The 19,082-nt window shown below is 40.1% G+C and overlaps 1 protein-coding gene across 2 annotated transcripts in view; it reads left to right on the top strand.

Annotated features, from left to right (window-relative positions):
* CCDC178 (coiled-coil domain containing 178) overlaps positions 1 to 19,082 on the top strand; it is a 447,704-nt gene that overhangs the window by 102,733 nt on the left and 325,889 nt on the right. For both annotated transcript variants that reach the window (XM_077492627.1, XM_077492628.1), the window contains 4 exons: positions 3,914 to 4,050; positions 6,552 to 6,735; positions 13,594 to 13,656; positions 14,003 to 14,164. In XM_077492627.1, coding sequence (XP_077348753.1) covers positions 3,914 to 4,050; positions 6,552 to 6,735; positions 13,594 to 13,656; positions 14,003 to 14,164 — 546 coding nt within the window. The remainder of the gene's footprint in view (positions 1 to 3,913; positions 4,051 to 6,551; positions 6,736 to 13,593; positions 13,657 to 14,002; positions 14,165 to 19,082) is intronic.

Genomic DNA, 19,082 nt, shown 5'->3' with positions numbered 1-19,082 from the left:
CAATGATGAATCATGTGCAGTTTTCTATAGCAAATAGACCAATAAAAGATATATTCTTTTATATACCGTATATACTCGAGTATAGGCCGACCCGAATATAAGCCGAGGCCCCCAATTTACCACAAAAAAACTGGGAAACTTAATGACTCGTGTATAAGCCGAGGGTGAGACATCCGTGTGTCCATCCCTGTGTCCTGTCCATCCCTGTGTCCATTCCTGTGTCCCGTCCGTCCCTGTGTCCATCCCTGTGTCCCGTCCGTCCCTGTGTCCATCCCTGTGTCCCGTCCGTCCCTGTGTCCCGTCCGTCCCTGTGTCCCGTCCGTCGCTGTGTCCCGTCCGTCGCTGTGTCCCGTCCGTCGCTGTGTCCCGTCCGTCGCTGTGTCCCGTCCATCCCTGCCTACCTGAGCCGATCTCTCCTCGTCTGACAGACAGCGGCCATTCCTCTGTTCAAAAGCCGCGCCTCTCTGTCTGTGATAGGCGGAACACTCAATTTCCCAGCAGTCAGTGTTCCGCCTATCACGGACATCCTCTCATCCTCGTCTGTAGTATGAGAATGAGCGGATGTCCGTGATAGGCAGAACACTGACTGCTGGGAAATTGAGTGTTCCGCCTATCACAGACAGGAAGGCGCGGCTTTTGAATAGTAGAATGGCCGCCGTCTGTCTGCTCGACACGCTGATCGGGCAGGCAGACGGCGATGACTCGAGTATAAGCCGAGGGGGGCACTTTCAGCCTCAAAAAAGAGGCTGAAAATCTCGGCTTATACTCGAGTATATACGGTATATCCTTATTGAAGAGATCTCCTTCATCACTGATTATTTTAACTAGGACAGGTATAGCACAGCACAATAAGGGGTATCTCACCTGTGGGGACCATGACAGCAATAAAAACGTAACCACTTCAGCTCCGGAAGGTTTACCTCCCTTCATAACTAGGCTATTTATTGCAATATGGCACTGCATTACTTTAATCGATTCAGCCCCGGAAGATTTTACCCCCTTCTTGACCAGAGCACTTTTAGCAGTTCGGCACTACGTTGATTTAACTGACAATTGCGCAGTCATGCGACGCTGCACCCAAACAAAATTGACATCCCTTTTCCCCACAAATACAGCTTTCTTTTGGTGGTGTTTGCTCACCTCTGCGGTTTTCTTTTTTTGCGGTATAAACAAAAAAATCTATTTGGAAAAAAACGCATTATTTTTTACTTTTTGCTATAAAATGTTCACGATAAAAAAAATGTAAAAAATCAAATGTCTTCATCAGTTTAGGCTAATATGTATTCTGCTGCATATTTGTGGTAAAAAAAAAAAAATCCCAATACGTGAATATTGATTGGTTTGCACAAAAGTTACAGTGTCTACAAACTTTGAGATATTTCTATTTAGTTTTCTACTAGTAATGGTGGTGAACTTATAGCGAGCCTGCAATTGTAGCAGACAAAACAGACACCTAACTGGCGCTTTTGACACTTTTGGGGACCAGGGACACTAATACAGTGATCAGTGCTAAAAAAATATACACTGTCCCTGTACTAATGACACAGGCAGGGTTTGGTTAACGTCAGGGGCGATCAAAGGGTTAAATGTGTTCCCTAGGAGTGATTGCTAACTGTGGGGGATGTGCTTTGACTGGGGGAATGTAAAGATCCGTGTTCCTGCTTATGATCAGAAAATTCCCCTCTCACAGAATGGCGATCTGCCTTGTTTACATAGGCAGACCGCCGTTCTGCCTTTCTCCTGAGCGCTCGGTGAGTCCCAGTGGACATCGCGTCCGCCAGACCCGCTGATTGGCTCTCACTGTTTCCAATCACAGTGGGAGCAGGTCACGGGCAGTGCGTGGGAGCCCCCGAAACCCGGAACTATCAGATCACATACCAGGTACGTGATCTGGCACAAAGCGACCGCCCTGCCGCAGTAAATCTACGATGGGTGGTCGCTAAGCAGTTGAAGTAGAACTATAGGCAAAACTTTTTATGGGAAGATTATAAACCCTATCAGATTTTTTTTCACCATGTATGTACCATTGCGGAGATTTCTACTCACGTCCTGTCCCATAGCCAAACAGGAAGTGAGAGGAAATCCTTGCAAATTAAGGGAATTCCTTGGGGCCCTCAGGTCACCAGAACTAGTGTCCCCATTGGAAGAGTTCCCCTCTATTACTTTTCTGGGGACAACACAACATTTGGGATTTTCTTTTACTTTTCTTTCAATAATAATGATACACAGAATAAATAGAGAGGGTGAATCGCCCTAACAGGGACACAGACAGCAATAAAAACTGACAGGCATTCTAATCCCTCTCTGTTCTATCCAAAATGAAAAAAAAAGTTTTGTTTTTAACCACTTGTAGACCACTTGCGGTAATTATGTTTGAAGTGGAATACCATTGTTATGGCAGCAGATAGCTGCCATAACCCTGATATCCTCTTCAACGGCAGACGGTCCTCTTTCAGATAAAAGCGGTCTCCATGGTGGCGGATCACTTTTATTGGGGGTGGGAGAGGGCCCCTCCTGCCATGCTTAGCGGACCCGCTGGTAGTGGCGGAGGCGATCGTGTCCTTTCTCCTGTGAGGCTGGATGCTGAGTGAGGGAAAGATGACCCCCACTCAGCTCCATACCATTGGATGATGGAAGCAACATCAAATGTCAGTTCTGCCCAATGGTCTTAAAGGGGAATTTTTTACTTTTTTTTTGCAAAAAAAAAAAAAATACATTTATGTAAACGTACGTGTAAATGTGGGATCTGAAGTCTTTTTGACCGCAGCTCTCACATTTAAGAGGTCCTGTCATGCTTATTTTTTATATTACAAGAAATGTTTACATTGTTGTACCTTGTAATAGGAAAAAAAAGTAACCTGATTTTTTTTTAAAGGGCAGTGTAAAAATAAAAAATAAAAAGTAAAAAAAGTTGCAAAAGACCTCCTTCGCAACTCAAAACTGGTAACTTGTAGACATTTTTAAACATTGCCTGTGGACATTTTTAAGGGTCTAAGTTTGTCACCATTCCACGAGCAGGCGCAATTTTGAAGTGTGACATGTTGGGTATTTACTTGGCGAACATTATCTCTTACATTATAAAACAAATTTGGGCTAACTTTACTGTCTGTCTTATTTTTTAATTCAAAAAAGTGTATTTTTTCAAAAAAATTTGAAATAAAGTATTGCAACGACCACCATTTTATTCTCTAGGTTGTCTAAAAAAAGAATATATAATGTTTGGGGGTTCTAAGTAATTTTCTAGCAAAAAAAAAGATTTTAACTTATAAACACCAAGTCTGAAAAATAGGCTCTGTCCTTTTTAATTACACATTAACTTAGGTTTTAATCCTCACCTACTCTATATAAAACAACATAAACTGGCTGGAGTCCTCTTTAGGATATAGGCCTAGTTCACATTTCCACGGCTTTGGATCTGATTTTGTGAGACCCCAAGTTGTGTGATATGTGAAATCCCATATTAGTCAATGAGAGCTGTCTTAATTAGCATTACTGAAGTTGCTCTGACTTTAGAAAAGGTTCCTATACTATTTCAAGGTGACTTCTATCCAACTTGTGCCCGTAGGCTTTAATGGAAGTTGTCTCCAAGTCGGATCCTCATCAAGTCAGATCCTCATCTATACTGATGTGATTTGGATCCGACATTGCAGGAAGATTACCCAGGCATTCCCTGTGGTGTAGACCCTCCTTCGCTCACAGTCTCATTAGGTCGCATAATAGTAGTACTTAATTTGCATCAAGTCACCAGCAAATCGCCAGGAAGTTGCCTGGCAAAGTCACAACGTAAGTCAAGGGACTTTCAGGTCACAATATTGTGAACCGAGGGATAAATGTCTGGAAGAATCATACATAATTAGGTTATTTATTAGATGTTTCATGGAAAGCTGCTAGTAACACCTTATTTCTGTTAAAGGAGTCTGATATTCAGTCTCAGTTATCACATTTGGAACAACTACTTCATAATAAGCTGCATGCATTAAGGGATTTAGAATATGAAAATAAGACCCTCACTCTTGAAAATGAAGACCTGTCAACAAAGATCTCAAACAGGTAAAGTAGCAGTATGGTTTGCTATCATATTTCATCTTTTTTTACTTGTTGCTAGTGTAAATAGTTTTGCTTTGCTTCCTCCTATGCTTCTTCCTAAGAGGCTTCTTCCTAAAAACTCTCTAGGCCTTGCATAAATGTCCCTATATATTCCCATTGTGTTTCTTTGGGGTTTAGGGTTCTTGTATCTGGATGAACTTTTTGCATCCATTGTTGACACATTAGTGTGTCCATGACTGAATGCAATATGGCATAGCCCAGGCCATTGGGTGGCCTCTTTTTTTTTAACATAGTTCATAAATGGGTAAGACATTTTGCCACAATATAGTTTTCATAGTATAGTCACAAATTCACTAAATTGTAACTGGTTTATACACATTTTGTCCAAGAGTCTGGTAAGATTAGCTGGATTGTTTGCTTTGTGAGCTGGTGTACTCACATTAAATAGTTCACTAGAGCAAGCTGGTCCAAACAAGCAACTACCTTCACTAAAGCCAGCCATAGACAAAGGGTTACAGGAAAGGAAATCACCTGAATCCCCTTAAACATAGTCAGTGTGTTGTCGCAAGCAATAATCGCATGAAAAATCCAACAGGCTGGTTGTACTCAAGTTGATTGATCGATGCCTTCCTGTATGGCAACCTTTAGATTCACCCATTTGAGGACCACCTACTTAAATTAAATTTTTGTTAACCATCTTAGGGAGACTCATTTAGCTACAAATACATATTTTGCCCTGCGTATCGCTTGCTGGTAAATGTGTCCCCATATCTGCCTTTATGACCTGTGCGGTCCTCTGCTGTACCTTCATCTGCATAGCTACTCTGCCCTACTGCCACTCTATGCCATTATTACTATTTTTACATGACTATCTCCTGAAGAAGCACAATTGGTGCGTGAAACTAGTCAAGCAACCACACACATCATAAAGGTAAATATGAGGGCGCATTTACTAGAGAGCAACACACGGGGCAACATATGTATTTGCAGCTAAATGAGTCTCTCTCTTGAGATGGTTAACAAAAAGTTAATTCAAGTAAATAGTCCTCAAGTTGGTGAGTCTAAAGGTTGCCATACAGGAAGGCATGAGAACAAAATAGACATGAATAGATTTCTGTATTAAATGCACAATAGTACAAAATAGCTCCAAAAGAGAAGGGTGTAAAGGTGACACCCTGTCATCATGGGCATCAGCATAGCATTGCCATAGGTGTAGGAAGAAGGGACTTCATTTTCATCCAGCTGGATGGGAGATCCTACTGCCACTCTATGCACTTATTACTATTATTACATGATTATCTCCTGAAGAAGCACGTTTGGCGCAAAACAAGTCGAGCAAGTATAAATCGATTCAATATCAAGCAGTACTGACATTAGCTGAGCTGACTTTGTTGACCCCCATAAATTTTTCAGGATGATATCTGTTCAGGTTATTCCCTGTCTCATTGTGGTACCTTTGGGGTATTTATCAGCCCTAGGGATGTTATAAATACAAATTATTTGAGTCTCAGTTCCCACTAGATTGTCAGTGAAATTTTTTTTTATTCACAATTTATGGTGTATGTGTTTTTATAATTGTTTATGTCCATTGATATTTTGCTATAATAAAGATTCTATGTAAAAACATGTATCTATGCCTATAAAGTCCATTCCTTCTCCATTTTCAAATTGCTGTTGATCATTATCAGGATGTGGCATATTTTAGCTGTGTAGTCCACAGTACCACTCTGTGAGGGCAGCACATTCCTTTTTCCTATCATCAATACAGCTTGCTGATAGAGTCAGGGGGCTGGGGATTTAACAGATGGGTGAACCTACAAGGAAAGCCGAGGTTTAGGTGAGTTAACATCCCTCCCTTTCATTTTTGTTCCGTTTTGAACGACGAAAATTGGAATTGATTTTCATCATAATTTTCATCAATTGAATTTGAAGCAATCAATCATTTGAATTTCATTTTTGTTTTGTTTTGCATCACTGAAAACATGCAGCTGACGAAATCTATGACGAAAAAAATTTGGTTAAAGAATTTAACACTGTTTCACATCTCTTTATTGTAGACTTTGGATCATTGCATGTAGGGTGTAATTCTGAGTAAGAACAATACAGAAAGATTAGCAAATAGTTTCAGTATATTTTTGCATCTTTTCAATGAATGCAGAGCATTCTTTGATTGGACAAGGAGGAGGGATTGATGTCACTGCCCCGCCTCTCCAATTTGTCTAATCAGAGTTTGCATCTATTGAGAGAAGGCAAAGCAATCTCCTTGAATGGTCCCCTTGCCAAGTTGGTGACCTCCTGTGTTCACAATGGATGAGGGCAGCCACTTGGCACAGACCTGGGAGCTAGTGAAGATAACTGAAGTAGCTGTGTTTACTAGAGTGATGTCCAGCTTCTAGAGAGATCCCACAGGTATGGTAAATACATAGTTACATTGGTCCAAGCTGATGTAAAAAATTCTTCTTTAAGTAGATTTTTCTCTACTCTTTTTTCTTTTTTTGAAATAGCTATAAGACTAGGAATAAACTTGAGACAGATATTAAGCGAATGCAAAAGAGCTGCATGAAAAATGAAGAACAGACTACCAAAGTTTCCAAAGAACTCTCTAAAGTCTCTGTCACCCACTCAGCATCCAAATCTAAACTAGCAGACCTGGAGGACAAGTCATCTAAAGAGGAAAGACGTCTCAAGGTGCTTTTTACAGAAACCTTTTCCCAGTTTTGCTGCCCTTCAAATGTATTATACTTAACTGTACAGTAAAACCTTGGATTGAGAGTAACTTGGTTTGAGAGCATTTTGTAACCATATTGCTATACTTAGAGGCGCATCTCTTCTCTTTTATAGTCTGTAGCTCCTGATGGATTTTGCTTCTAATCCCCTTGTGGAGGCTTCCATTTGTGGATGGACATTTTATGGTTACACAACCTGGTCACATTGCTGTAATCTTTTTATATGGACTATAAACGGAAGAACCTATGAATAAATGGTTGTGGAACAATTCATGTGAGTTTCCATTATTTCTTTTGGGGAAATTTGCTTTGATATACAAGTGCCTTGGATTACAAGCATGTTTCTGGAACAAGTTATTCTCGCAATCCAAGGTTTTACTTTATCTGAAAAATTGATAGTTCTTTATCTAGCTTAGAAGACTTCTGTGCCAATTAATGTGTAATAGATTCATGAAATATTCTGGATTCATAAGAATTTTTAAGGTGTTTTTTTAAAGCTGGCTTTGAAAAATGATTTGCGTTATTGAAAATGATCACAAGATGGCAGTATCCTTTAACACTTGGTAGCAGCAAGCCTCACTACCATCAGACTTATTTAAATGATGGAACAACATTTATACATTGTAGGATTGCTCCATAGCTACGGAGCCTGTCATTAAATAGTTCAGACCTTCCTATTTTTTTCAAACTCTACATTATTTACATTAACTGACAAAAGCAATAGCTACTAATAATTTGTTTTATTTGATCCTTTTTTGGCATTTATTAACTCACACATTTAAAATGGGCATTTATGTGTTGACATACTAAAATAGTTTCATTATAGTTTAATTCTGTTCACTATCTGGGAGGTCAGTCAGTTATGCACACAGCATTCATTTAGGCTTGGTTCACACTATGGACCGCATGTGAATTGCACAGGAACTGCACTGCATTTCTCTTCAGTATACATGCAATTTATTTTGAATGTGCTCAAGTCACACCGCATTGCACCAAAGTCGTACATGCACCAATTTTGGAACCATACTGCAACCGGATCAGATGGTACTTTTGTACTATGCGATCCAGTGCTGACAAATGCATTGCACTTGCAACCTGCATTTGGGGTGTTGTTAAGATGACACCCGCTGCATATGGCAAAGGCAGTGCGATTTAAATGCAGTGCGATAAACACACATGGATTGCAGGGTTTCCCCGCACCTCATTAGTGTGAACCTAGGCTTTACTTCAATCTAAATTTATTGGAAAATTATTATACAAACAAACATAAATTCATACATAGATGGCATAATCATACCATCAAACATATTACAAAACATTACACAAACCAACAAAAAAAAAAGAAGGGAAAAAGGCAAGAAATAAACATCAGGTATTGAAACCTTACTTACTGTAGTCACATTTGGTTCCTACTCTATTTCCCATAAAACCTTCTAATTTCCTGTTGATTCCCTGAAAGTCCTCCAGGGGACCCATTTTTTGGTTTGTGTAATGTTTTGCAATATGTTTGATGGTATGATTTTTCCATTTATGTATAAATTTGTGTTTGTTTGTATAATAATTTTTCCAATAAATTTAGATTGATGAGAACCTAGGCTTAAGCTGAATTTTATTCTGCTTATATTTTGCTGCACATTCTAATGCACAGTGTTAGAAGCTTACACAAAGGTAACTGTTCACAACAAGTTACATTTTGTGCTCTCTTCTACCTGCAAAGGGTGGATGGTGAAGCCCACTTTGTCTACTGAATCGGATGAGGGAGTCCACTTTGTCTGCTAGATTGGTAGGGAAGTTCACTTTGTCTGCTGGATTGGATGGGATGGATGGGGGAATCCACTTTGCCTGATGTATTGGATGGCAAAGTCTACTTTGTATGCTGTGGTGGGTGGGGAAAGTTAATGTAGCCAGCACATTTAAGGACTGGCAAGCTGCAACATATTAATATTTTGTTTTTCTAAGCTTAGCTATGCTTTAAAATAAGATAAAGAGTTATGTAGTATGTACACAAATCAATAACAACTAATCTTATTATTTTTTTTTTTTATCCAATTGCTTTAAACTAAAACAAGATTGGTTGCTATTATGGATGAGCTTCAGATTTTGGTCGACCATGAGTTCGACCCAAACCCAGGTTCTTCGTGGTTCACCAAATGGTCAAACTAAGTGACCGAATGTTGCCCAGTTTGCCTGCCCACCTGAATTTCCAGCTGCTGCAGCCAGAAAGTCATTAATTTAGTGATGATATCACTGCCGGGCTGTGAGGGTGAAGTTCTTATTCCCATCGACATGGGGAGAATGTGCCAAAGTACTACTCCAGTGTTAAGGGCATGTGGCCTGTTACGGTTGTTGGGAGGTGGTTATGCTTACTGCCCCCTTTTGCTGTCTATGAATGAGCGTTTGGTATAAATTTTGGGTACAGACTGCATGCCTTTTTTTTGCCTGGGGTTTCTACAGTTTAACAGACTCTTATCCAGGCATGCCTCGGTGGCAAGGAAAGGATGGAGCAGAAAGTGCAACCCTGTCCCCATCCTTAACTGCACCAGGCCACATAGGTCTGCTAAGGACTTTAAAGGGGAGCCCTAGAATGACAACCCCCCTTTCCCAAAATTCATACTAGACTCTTAAGCCATGTACACACGACTTCAATTTTCGATGGACTAGGTCCAATGGTCTTCCTGACGGACTTTAGGGGGAGGTCCGACGGACTTTCCGAATGAATGGACTTGGCCACACACAAGCCACACACAAGCACACCTAAGTCCGACAGATTTTAATGTGATGACGTACGACTGGACTGGAATAAGGAAGTTCATAGCCAGTAGCTAATAGCTGCCTTAGCGTTGGTTTTCGTCCGTCGGACTAGCAGACAGACAAACAGATTTTTTGACCAGACTCGAAAGATTTGAAACATGTTTTAAATCTGAAGTCCGTGTAATTTTTGGACCGCAAAAATCTGATGAATCACACACCTGATTGAATTGTCCAGTGGATTTGTTTGTGTGTACGCGACATTACCCTTGATAAGGATCTTGTATGGATTTTGGGGGGGCCCCAGGCACACAAAAATTGTATAATTAAAAAAAAAATCTGTACCAAATCCATATACAGGCATGCAGCCTGGCTCCCACTCTTGGCCCAGTGTGTATGGGGGTCTGTGAGGAGGGGTGGTGTGGAGTTATCAGACTTAGGAAGCCTCATTTAAAAAAGAGGATCTCCAAAAATGCAGCCCTCCTTTATGTGCATGAATAAAGAACACATAGTGCCCCTTGTTACTCATTACAAGGAAAAGTTGAATAGTAAATAAAAACACAGGCATCATTAAAAATACTAATTTTTATTGAAAAAAAAAAACATAGCCTGGTATAAATCCAATGTAAATCATTTAACCCAGCAAAGTAAATCTAACATCAGTCATGATGAATGATGACAGAGCAACCAACCGCTACTCCTGCCTCTTCTCTACCAATGACCTGCCGCTACGCCTATCAAAAAGGACAGTCTCTGGCTGGCTGCTAAATGTGAAAAAAATACCCAGGGAATCCTAGATAAAATCATTGACCATTTTTTTTTTCTCTTAAAATGACAGCATACATTTTTAGTAAACATAAATGGGTATGGTATGGATTTTACAAACAAAGACGCTGTTTTTTTATAAACAGATTGAAAAAGGCTGGGAACTGTCATTTAGCAACAATAGATTTTTTTTTTCTAAATGACTTGTTTGTGGGAGTACAACTTCGCAAGCTGGTTTTAGACATCCCCAATGTATGCTATTTAAAACAATTGCGTATTTTTACAGTTGCCTTTTACTCCGTGTACTTTTTTTAAACAAAAAATCTTGCAAACATGCCATTAAAAAGTCCAGGAAAAAAAAAACAAGATTCAACTCCCAGAGACTTTAGTGGATTTCAGGTGAACCAAACATATACAGTCATGAAAAAGTAAGCACATCCATGGAAGTTATTGGCTTTTTCATAATATTTGAAGGTTAAATCTTCATTCAAACAGTGTCCACAGATAAAGATGTTTTCTACTAGTGTGAAAGGCAAGGAAAGATTGCCTTTTCGATAATTTATTCAACACAAATATCAGTAGATGTAATGATGTACCGTGATACACAATTGGCTTAAAAAAGCTGGTATTGCCCCTCTTTAATGAAAATGACTTGGTGTAGAGGTTTGGCTATGTTCACACATACAGTGGTGTGAAAAAGTGTTTGCCCCCTTCCTCATTTCCTGTTCCTTTGCATGTTTGTCACACTTAAGTGTTTCGGAACATCAAACCAATTTAAACAATAGTCAAGGACAACACAAGTAAACACAAAATGCAATTTGTAAATGAAGGTGTTTATTATTAAAGGTGAAAAAAAATCCAAACCATCATGGCCCTGTGTGAAAAAGTGATTGCCCCCCTTGTTAAAACATACTATAACTGTGGTTGTCCACACCTGAGTTCAATTTCTCTAGCCACACCCAGGCCTGATTATTGCCACACCTGTTCACAATCAAGGCATCACTTAAATAGGAGCTGTTTGACACAGTAAGGCCCACCAGAAGATCCTTAAAAGCTACACATCATGCCGAGACCCAAAGAAATTCAGGAACAATTGAGAAAGAAAGTAATTGAGATCTATCAGTCTGGAAAGGGTTATAAAGCCATTTCCAAAGCTTTGGGAATCCAGCGAACCACAGTGAGAGCCATTATCCACAAATGGTGAAGACATGGAACAGTGGTGAACCTTCCCAGGAGTGGCCGGCCGCCCAAAATTACCCCAAGAGCGCAGCGACGACTCATCCAAGAGGTCACAAAAGACCCCACAACAACGTCCAAGGAACTGCAGGCCTCACTTGCCTCAGTTAAGGTCAGCGTTCATGCCTCCACCATCAGGAAAAGACTGGGCAAAAATGGCCTGCATGGCAGAGTTCCAAGGAGAAAACCACTGCTGAGCAAAAAGAACATCAAAGCTCGTCTCAATTTCTCCACAACACATCTTGATGATCCCCAAGACTTTTGGGACAACATTCCGTGGACCGATGAGACAAAAGTGGAACTCTTTGGAAGGTGTGTGTCCAAGTATATCTGGCGTAGAAGGAACACTGCATTTCATAAAAAGAACATTATACCAACAGTAAAATATGGTGGTGGTAGTGTGATGGTCTGGGGCTGTTTTGCTGCTTCAGGACCTGGAAGACTTGTCGTGATAAAAGGAACTATGAATTCTGCTGTCTACCAAGAGATCCTGAAGGAGAATGTCCGACCATCTGTTCGTGTACTCAAGCTGAAACGAACTTGGGTTCTGCAGCAGGACAATGATCCTAAACACACCAGCAAGTCCACCACCGAATGGCTGAAGAAAAACAAAATGAAGACTTTGGAGTGGCCTAGCCAAAGTCCTGACCTGAATCCTATTGAGATGTTGTGGTATGACCTTAAAAAGGCCGTTCATGCTCGAAAATCTAATGTAACTGAATTAGGACAATTCTGCAAAGATGAGTGGGCCAAAATTCCTCCAGGATGCTGTAAAAGCCTCATTGCACGTTATCGCAAACGCTTGGTTGCAGTTGTTGCTGCTAAGGGTGGCCCAACCAGTTATTAGGTTTAGGGGGCAATCACTTTTTCACACAGGGCCATGATGGTTTGGATTTTTTTTCACCTTTAATAATAAACACCTTCATTTACAAATTGCATTTTGTGTTTACTTGTGTTGTCCTTGACTATTGTTTAAATTGGTTTGATGTTCCGAAACACTTAAGTGTGACAAACATGCAAAGGAACAGGAAATGAGGAAGGGGGCAAACACTTTTTCACACCACTGTATCTGGCTGTGGTTGGTAGTTCGAAGTCCAGTGCGGTTCTGTTTATCGGTTCAGGTGCGAGTGAATGTGGAGATTTGTACTTGAATTCACACATAAACCGGAACCCAAAATTGCACAGGACCCTTTTCAGAAACGGACTGCGGCCATCCTGGACATATGTGAACCGGCTCCTTTAAGACGCTTTTGATTCGCATTTATGTGAACTAAGCCTTACTCAATTTTCTATGTGACCAATCAGCATTTTCGTCAAATTGAATTATGAAAATGAACACACCATGTGAGCAATTTGTTCAAGTAAATCACCTTTATCTGTAGATTAGAATAAAAATCTAATTTGTGCCTGTTCAAAAATAGTGAAAAAGGCAACAATTTGCATGGCGTATGCTTACTTTACACATGACTATAAATCTTCTTTGTGTGCACCAAATGTCTTTGCAAAGATGTGACACTATCACTGTATTGCACATAGAAAGCAGACATATTGGTGGAACCCAACAAGACCGTCCGCTACAGGCTGCCCACAGAAAACTACAGGGAGTCAGATACAAGATCAGTCACCTTTCAGAAGGATAAAGAGCAGTATAAAATGGTCTTTATTACAGGAAGCTCTTGCACAGGGCCAAATTGCAGGAGTTTTTTTTCTTGCCTCTTGCATTTATATAATATTTATACAGTCTGGATTTCAGCTTTAAATTAGCTCAGTGATGCTTAGTACAACTCCTCCTTGATTATATTAAAAAATAAATATTTTATGAGAGAGAAACTTGGATGCTCCCATTGCTGAACTATACTTCTGAAAATACATGTGGGCTGTTGGTCACGCTAATCCTTTGGCCTACTTTCAGTAAATTGCCTGGAACAGATATGTAGACCAAGTTTACTTTGCATTTACTGTAATTTTATATTTTCTCATATCATACCAAAACATATTTTTATATGTCCCCTTGAGTTTTGAAGTAAACTTGTTACTTTCTTCTCATATTGTCTTTTTTTTCCTTTTGAAGAACTTGGTTGATTCCTTGAGGAAGCAAATTATTGAGGAAGTCAGAATCACTCAGAATACACAGGTAAACCATTATAGCTGGGTTTGGCAAACCGTGAAACACTAAACTATATTTACTAATGGCTGTGGCATCTAATCATTTTAATTTTTTTGATTGGCTTATTCAATGATGCAATGAGGAATGTGAAAAGTTTCCCAAATCATAGTAGCCAATCAGCATTCATCTTTTCCTGATCTGACTGCTGTATACTGGCAGCTGAAGATTTTGCACTTTGGATATCAGTACAGTTTTTTAGTCTTTTTGAGTAAGCCTCGCACTTGTATCCCCTATTATAAAGAATTTTACTCTACAAAACATTTGCTGCTTATTTTAGCTTTTGGCTTTTCTTTTCTTTGTATACTCTTATCAGGCAAGAATAAATGCGCTTATAGCTGACAGGCAGCAGAAAGAGAAGGAAAACCAGAAACTCAAAGAGGAATTGAGGAAGATGGTGAAAGAGATTGAACGGCCGCTTGCTGAGTTGGAATCAGAATTTAGGAAGTTAACAGATTTTCATGCTAAGAAATCAGAGGTATTGTTCTCAGAGGGTAATGCCTTCATATTATACTATGCTTGTGTTTACAATTTTTGTTTTAAGAAGCTTTTGCATTATGGTCACAAAAAAATGATTTCCAGGTAGATGTAAAATACACAAGTTAGCACTGCTCTGCATTTATCACTACATTATCACTGCATCATTAATTGTTTTGTTTTTTTTGCCATAAAGCTGGCCATAGATTAAATGAAATTTGGCTGGTTAAGCAGGGACCAAATATATTTCGATCCATTCATGGCTTTTCCTGCTTGACAGTTGAAAGTTGATCTAACACTTGTAGTAGAAAGACTAGCGCAGATTCAGAGGGTCCGATGTACCCAATGTGGTTGAGCTACATGTCATCCACCTAGATGACACCACTGTCACAAACTCTACATTCCACCTAATGGCCAATCAAGAATGTTGGAGATCACTACCAGCTGATACTAGACACTAGTTTTATGACCTTGAACCAAGGAAGTCAGTAAAGTGATGAAACACATTTTATTCAGTGAAATAAAGTAATTGGATGTTCTACTTAATCTACTACTCCTGCCTATCCTTTGAACAACCACATTGGGTGGCTTTGCCAATCAAACTACTTTAGGGCCCTTTTTGCGCTGACTCTTTCTACCACTTGGTTCACCCATCTGAGAACCCCCACAGAGCAGCCAGGTTTGGAGTGCCCGAGGCATAGAGAATAACCACTCTGATCCTGCGTAGAGACAGGTTTTCTCCACCCGTACACTAGGAAGGCCTCCATGTTCCCCCCTTAGCTGAGTGACCGCAGCCTCAACAGTTGTAAGTCCATTTTGACATTTTTCCTTTTATTGCAGAAGCACTGCATTCTTGTTTTTGAATGAATCTACTACACTATAAGGGCCTCCATCCTCCCTCTCTTTTTTTTAGCGGTGAATTTGAGCTTTACCAGAAACCCCTGGCCAGCTTCTCAGAATTCTTTGGTCCATGATCTACCCTCACACCCCAGACCTTTATCAAACAGACGACTTTTGTAAAACGGATGTTGGAAAGTTTTAATTTGATCAACGGCTGCAGCACTGATCAGTGTATTCTGTCAGCAGAGAAGTTTCTGCTGTCCGAAAACAATAGCACAGCAGGGAGGATTCCTCCATCCACCCCACTTGTGTGAATGGGGTCAGTTTTCTTTCTTGATAGAGAAAAAAACAACCCATCTATGACCAGCTTAGGTATCCAAATTTGATATGGTATCAGCACAACAGAAATCAGACTGGGAAAAGAGAAGCAGAACATGGAACCAATCTTTTTTTCTATAGTCATCATGGGATACCTAGGAATATGCTGAGAGAGCAGCGTGACAGAGAGAGCCCATTAGTCTGCTGCTTCTCTCTTTTCACAGGCTGGGGGAGGGGCAAGACCTGTGAGTGGTACTTAACTGGAACAGAGAATACTGCCCTATCAGACAGGGCTGCTTTATATGGCAGAGCTGTGTATATTTGTGAACTGGTGGACAAAATGACATATCTGTTACCGGTTAACACAACTCCTTTATTGTATGTATTTATTTGCTTGTCTGGAGTTTAACATTACAAAATATAAAAACTCTGTTTTTAAATAACACTCCAAATTAATCATTTATTTAATCCCTTAACCCCAGCGCTCGCAGGCCCTTTAGGACTGGTGCGTTTTTCAGGCGCTTTTGGGCTAAAACACCTCCCCTGCAGTCCCAATGTGAAAGCCTAAGTACCTTCACACTGGAGCGGTGCGCTGGCAGGACGTTAGAAAAAGTCCTGCAAGCAGCATCTTTGGGGTGGTGAAGGAGCGATTTATAGACAGCTCCTCCACCTCTCCTTCCCATTGAAATGAATGGGCACCGCTGCAGAAGCACCTGCAAAGCGCCTCGGCAGTTACAGTTACCACACCTATGGACTGATAGACTGCAATATTTTGTTATTGGACTTTGAAATCTTTGTTAGATTTTAAGTCATACCTAAGATTGTCTTCAGCCCAGGACCATTTGGCTGGCCAAAGACCAGAGCACCCTTTGTGATTTGGCATTGCGTTAACTGACAATTGCGCGGTCCTGCGACATGGCTCCCAAATGTCCTTTTTTGTCCCACAAATAGAGCTTTCTTTTGGTGGTATTTGATCACCTCTGCGGTTTTTATTTTTTGCGCTATAAACAAAAAAGCCGCAATTTTGAAAAAAACGCATTATTTTTTACTTTTTGCTATATATATATATATATATATATATATATATATATATATATATATATATATATATATATAAAACATTTTTTTCCTCAGTTTAGGCCGATACATATTCTTCTACATATTTTTGGTAAAAAAAAATCGCAATAAGCATATTGATTTGTTTGCGCAAAAGTTATAGCGTCTACAAAATAGGAAATCGCTTTATGGCATTTTTATTAATAATTTTTTTTTAATAGTAATGACAGCGATCAGCGATTTTAATGTGACTGTGACATTATGGCAGACACGGACAATTTTGACCCATTTTTGGGACCATTGGCATTACAACAGCAATCAGTGCAATTAAAAATACATTAATTACTGTAAAAATGTTACTGGCAGTGAAGGGGTTAATGTGTGTCCTAGGAAGTGTTCTTACTGAAGGGGGATGTGGACTGTGTAGGGAAACTAACAGATCGCCTGTTCATACTCTGTATGAACGGAGGCTCTGTCAGTTCTCCCTTCAGAGAACCGGAAACTGTGTGTTTACACACACAGCTCCCGGTTCTCCTTGTGCCCCGAGAGATCGCAGGAGCCCGGCGGTGATCGAGAGAGCCGGGCACTCGCATCGGCTCTGTGGGCGAGCAGGGGGCCCTAGTGGCTGTCTATGGTACCGACGTACCATGACAGCGATTCGTCTGCCCGTGCCATTCTGCGGACGGTCAACAAGCGGTTAAACTGTTAGGTCTTACTTTCATCTCCTATGAGGGCATATACATACCTAACATTGTATAGGCATCCTCTTTTCTCTTTTGTTCTAGACCAGGGGTAGGCATCCTGGGCCCTCCAGCTGTGGTGAAACTACAAATCCCATCATGCCTCCGCCTCTAGGACTCATGCCAATGATTGTCAGGGTCTTGCAATGTCTCATGGGACTTGTAGTTTCACCACAGCCGGAGGGCCGAGGTTGCCTACCCCTGTTCTAAACTGCTCAGTCTGTAGTTCTACACAGTAAGGTGTCATTTTTCCAAAAAGAAAGGGGGGCATTCTTCCTGCATGCATCAAAATGAAAATACACATAAATCAGGGGGAAACTTCTGTGCCAGTTTGATCCCCGGTTCACACTGATGCGGTGCAAATTGGATGCAAATTTAATGTCGTACACTGTGCAAATTCACTTTGTGATTTTTTTTGCATCACAATGCGAATTCTGATTAGCATGTGCGATTTCCATGTGAATTTTTGAGGGGAGTGGTCACTTCTGCAATTTTATTTACTATAAAACCTAGGCAAAAAAATAAAAAAATGGCAAAATGGCAGTGATGTGAGCACTGGACTGCAAACTCAATACGGTCCCATAGAAGTCTGCAGAGCTGAAATTCGCACAGCACCGCGCTAATCTCAAAAGTGCCCTTTTATTAACTGGATCAAATTTGCACCGCATATATGTGAACAAGCTTCATTGGAAATAATGCTTTTTTACATGACATGTGAATCTATGCTTTTTGGATCACATCTGATCTGCGAATTTGCATAAGCATGCACTGGGGCTAAGGCCCCATTCACACCTGAGCGTTTTGTATCTTGAAGACTGAAGCTACAAACACTGGAGGGGAAAAAAATCTATTATTCTCAGTGGAGATGGTTCACATCTCCATTCCATGTCGCCTGAAGATGAATGCCTGAAGCTCAAACAAGTTCTGGACACTTTTTTGTCGCTCGAATCGGGCAGATTTGGGTGTTTTTCTTTTTTTTACATTGGTGACCTTTGCCCTGCACAAAATCGCGGCAAAATGCCGCAAAAAAATGCTGCAAAAAATGCCGCAAAATCGCAGTAAAATCGCACGATTTTCTGCCTGAAAACGCTACGCTCAGGTGTGAATGGGGCCTAAAGCCTGGTAGTAAATAAGAGGGCAAACAAACCTTTGATTTTTCACTAAAAAAGGGTGAAAGATATGGACATGTATGATTATTTTTGGGTATCATTTTGATAATAGGATAAGGGAACCACATATTACATATTTATTTTCTTTGTGGTGTGTTTTTCTCCTTGATTTATGCAGTTTCCCTTGTTTGTACAATGAAATTTTGTAAAAAAATAATATATACTGGTAGAGCTACATAATCACATTACACATACATACAGTGCATAGGTATTCTGCATCATAGTAATTTTAATAATTTTATGTTACAACATTTTTCAGGTAGGAAAGAACAGTTTTAGTAGAATATCTCACAAGGTTTATATTTTAATTGATGAATGAATTACATAGTATAGAAGGACTCATTTGTGTGGATGACAGGAGAAACGGCTTTTAGGTTGACATCCAAGGCCTGAAGAAAGTATGGAGTTAACAAATGGGTAGTGAATTTGCTGAAATGGCAAAATGGACAAAAGTGTGGAAATTGCAGTTCAGTGAAAAAAGGTTCAAAACTATGCACTTGAATAAGAAAACTCAAAAGACAAGCTATAGGATTAATGACACTGTGTCAACTGCCTGTCACATTATGTCAGATTAAGCTACTGCATATAAGACGTGGCTTGCATTAGTGCATAAGACAAGTAATGTGTTCTGTGCACATACAATTTCAGACTCGGTGGCAGAGATGAGCAAAGTTTTGAAAATTAACCCTGCTGGTAATCCTCCCAATCCACAGATAACGATGCTTTCCACTGCTTTACATATTATCAGTATGCCTTGGTTTACTTTCAGTAGGTTTTACTGTTGGTTTTACAGGGT

This window comes from Lithobates pipiens, unplaced genomic scaffold (genome assembly GCF_037356315.1).
Source record: "Lithobates pipiens isolate NorthernLeopardFrog02 unplaced genomic scaffold, aLitPip1_a1.2 Scaffold_19, whole genome shotgun sequence".
Lineage (NCBI taxonomy): Eukaryota > Metazoa > Chordata > Amphibia > Anura > Ranidae > Lithobates > Lithobates pipiens.
This window is presented reverse-complemented; position numbering and strand designations above follow the sequence as displayed.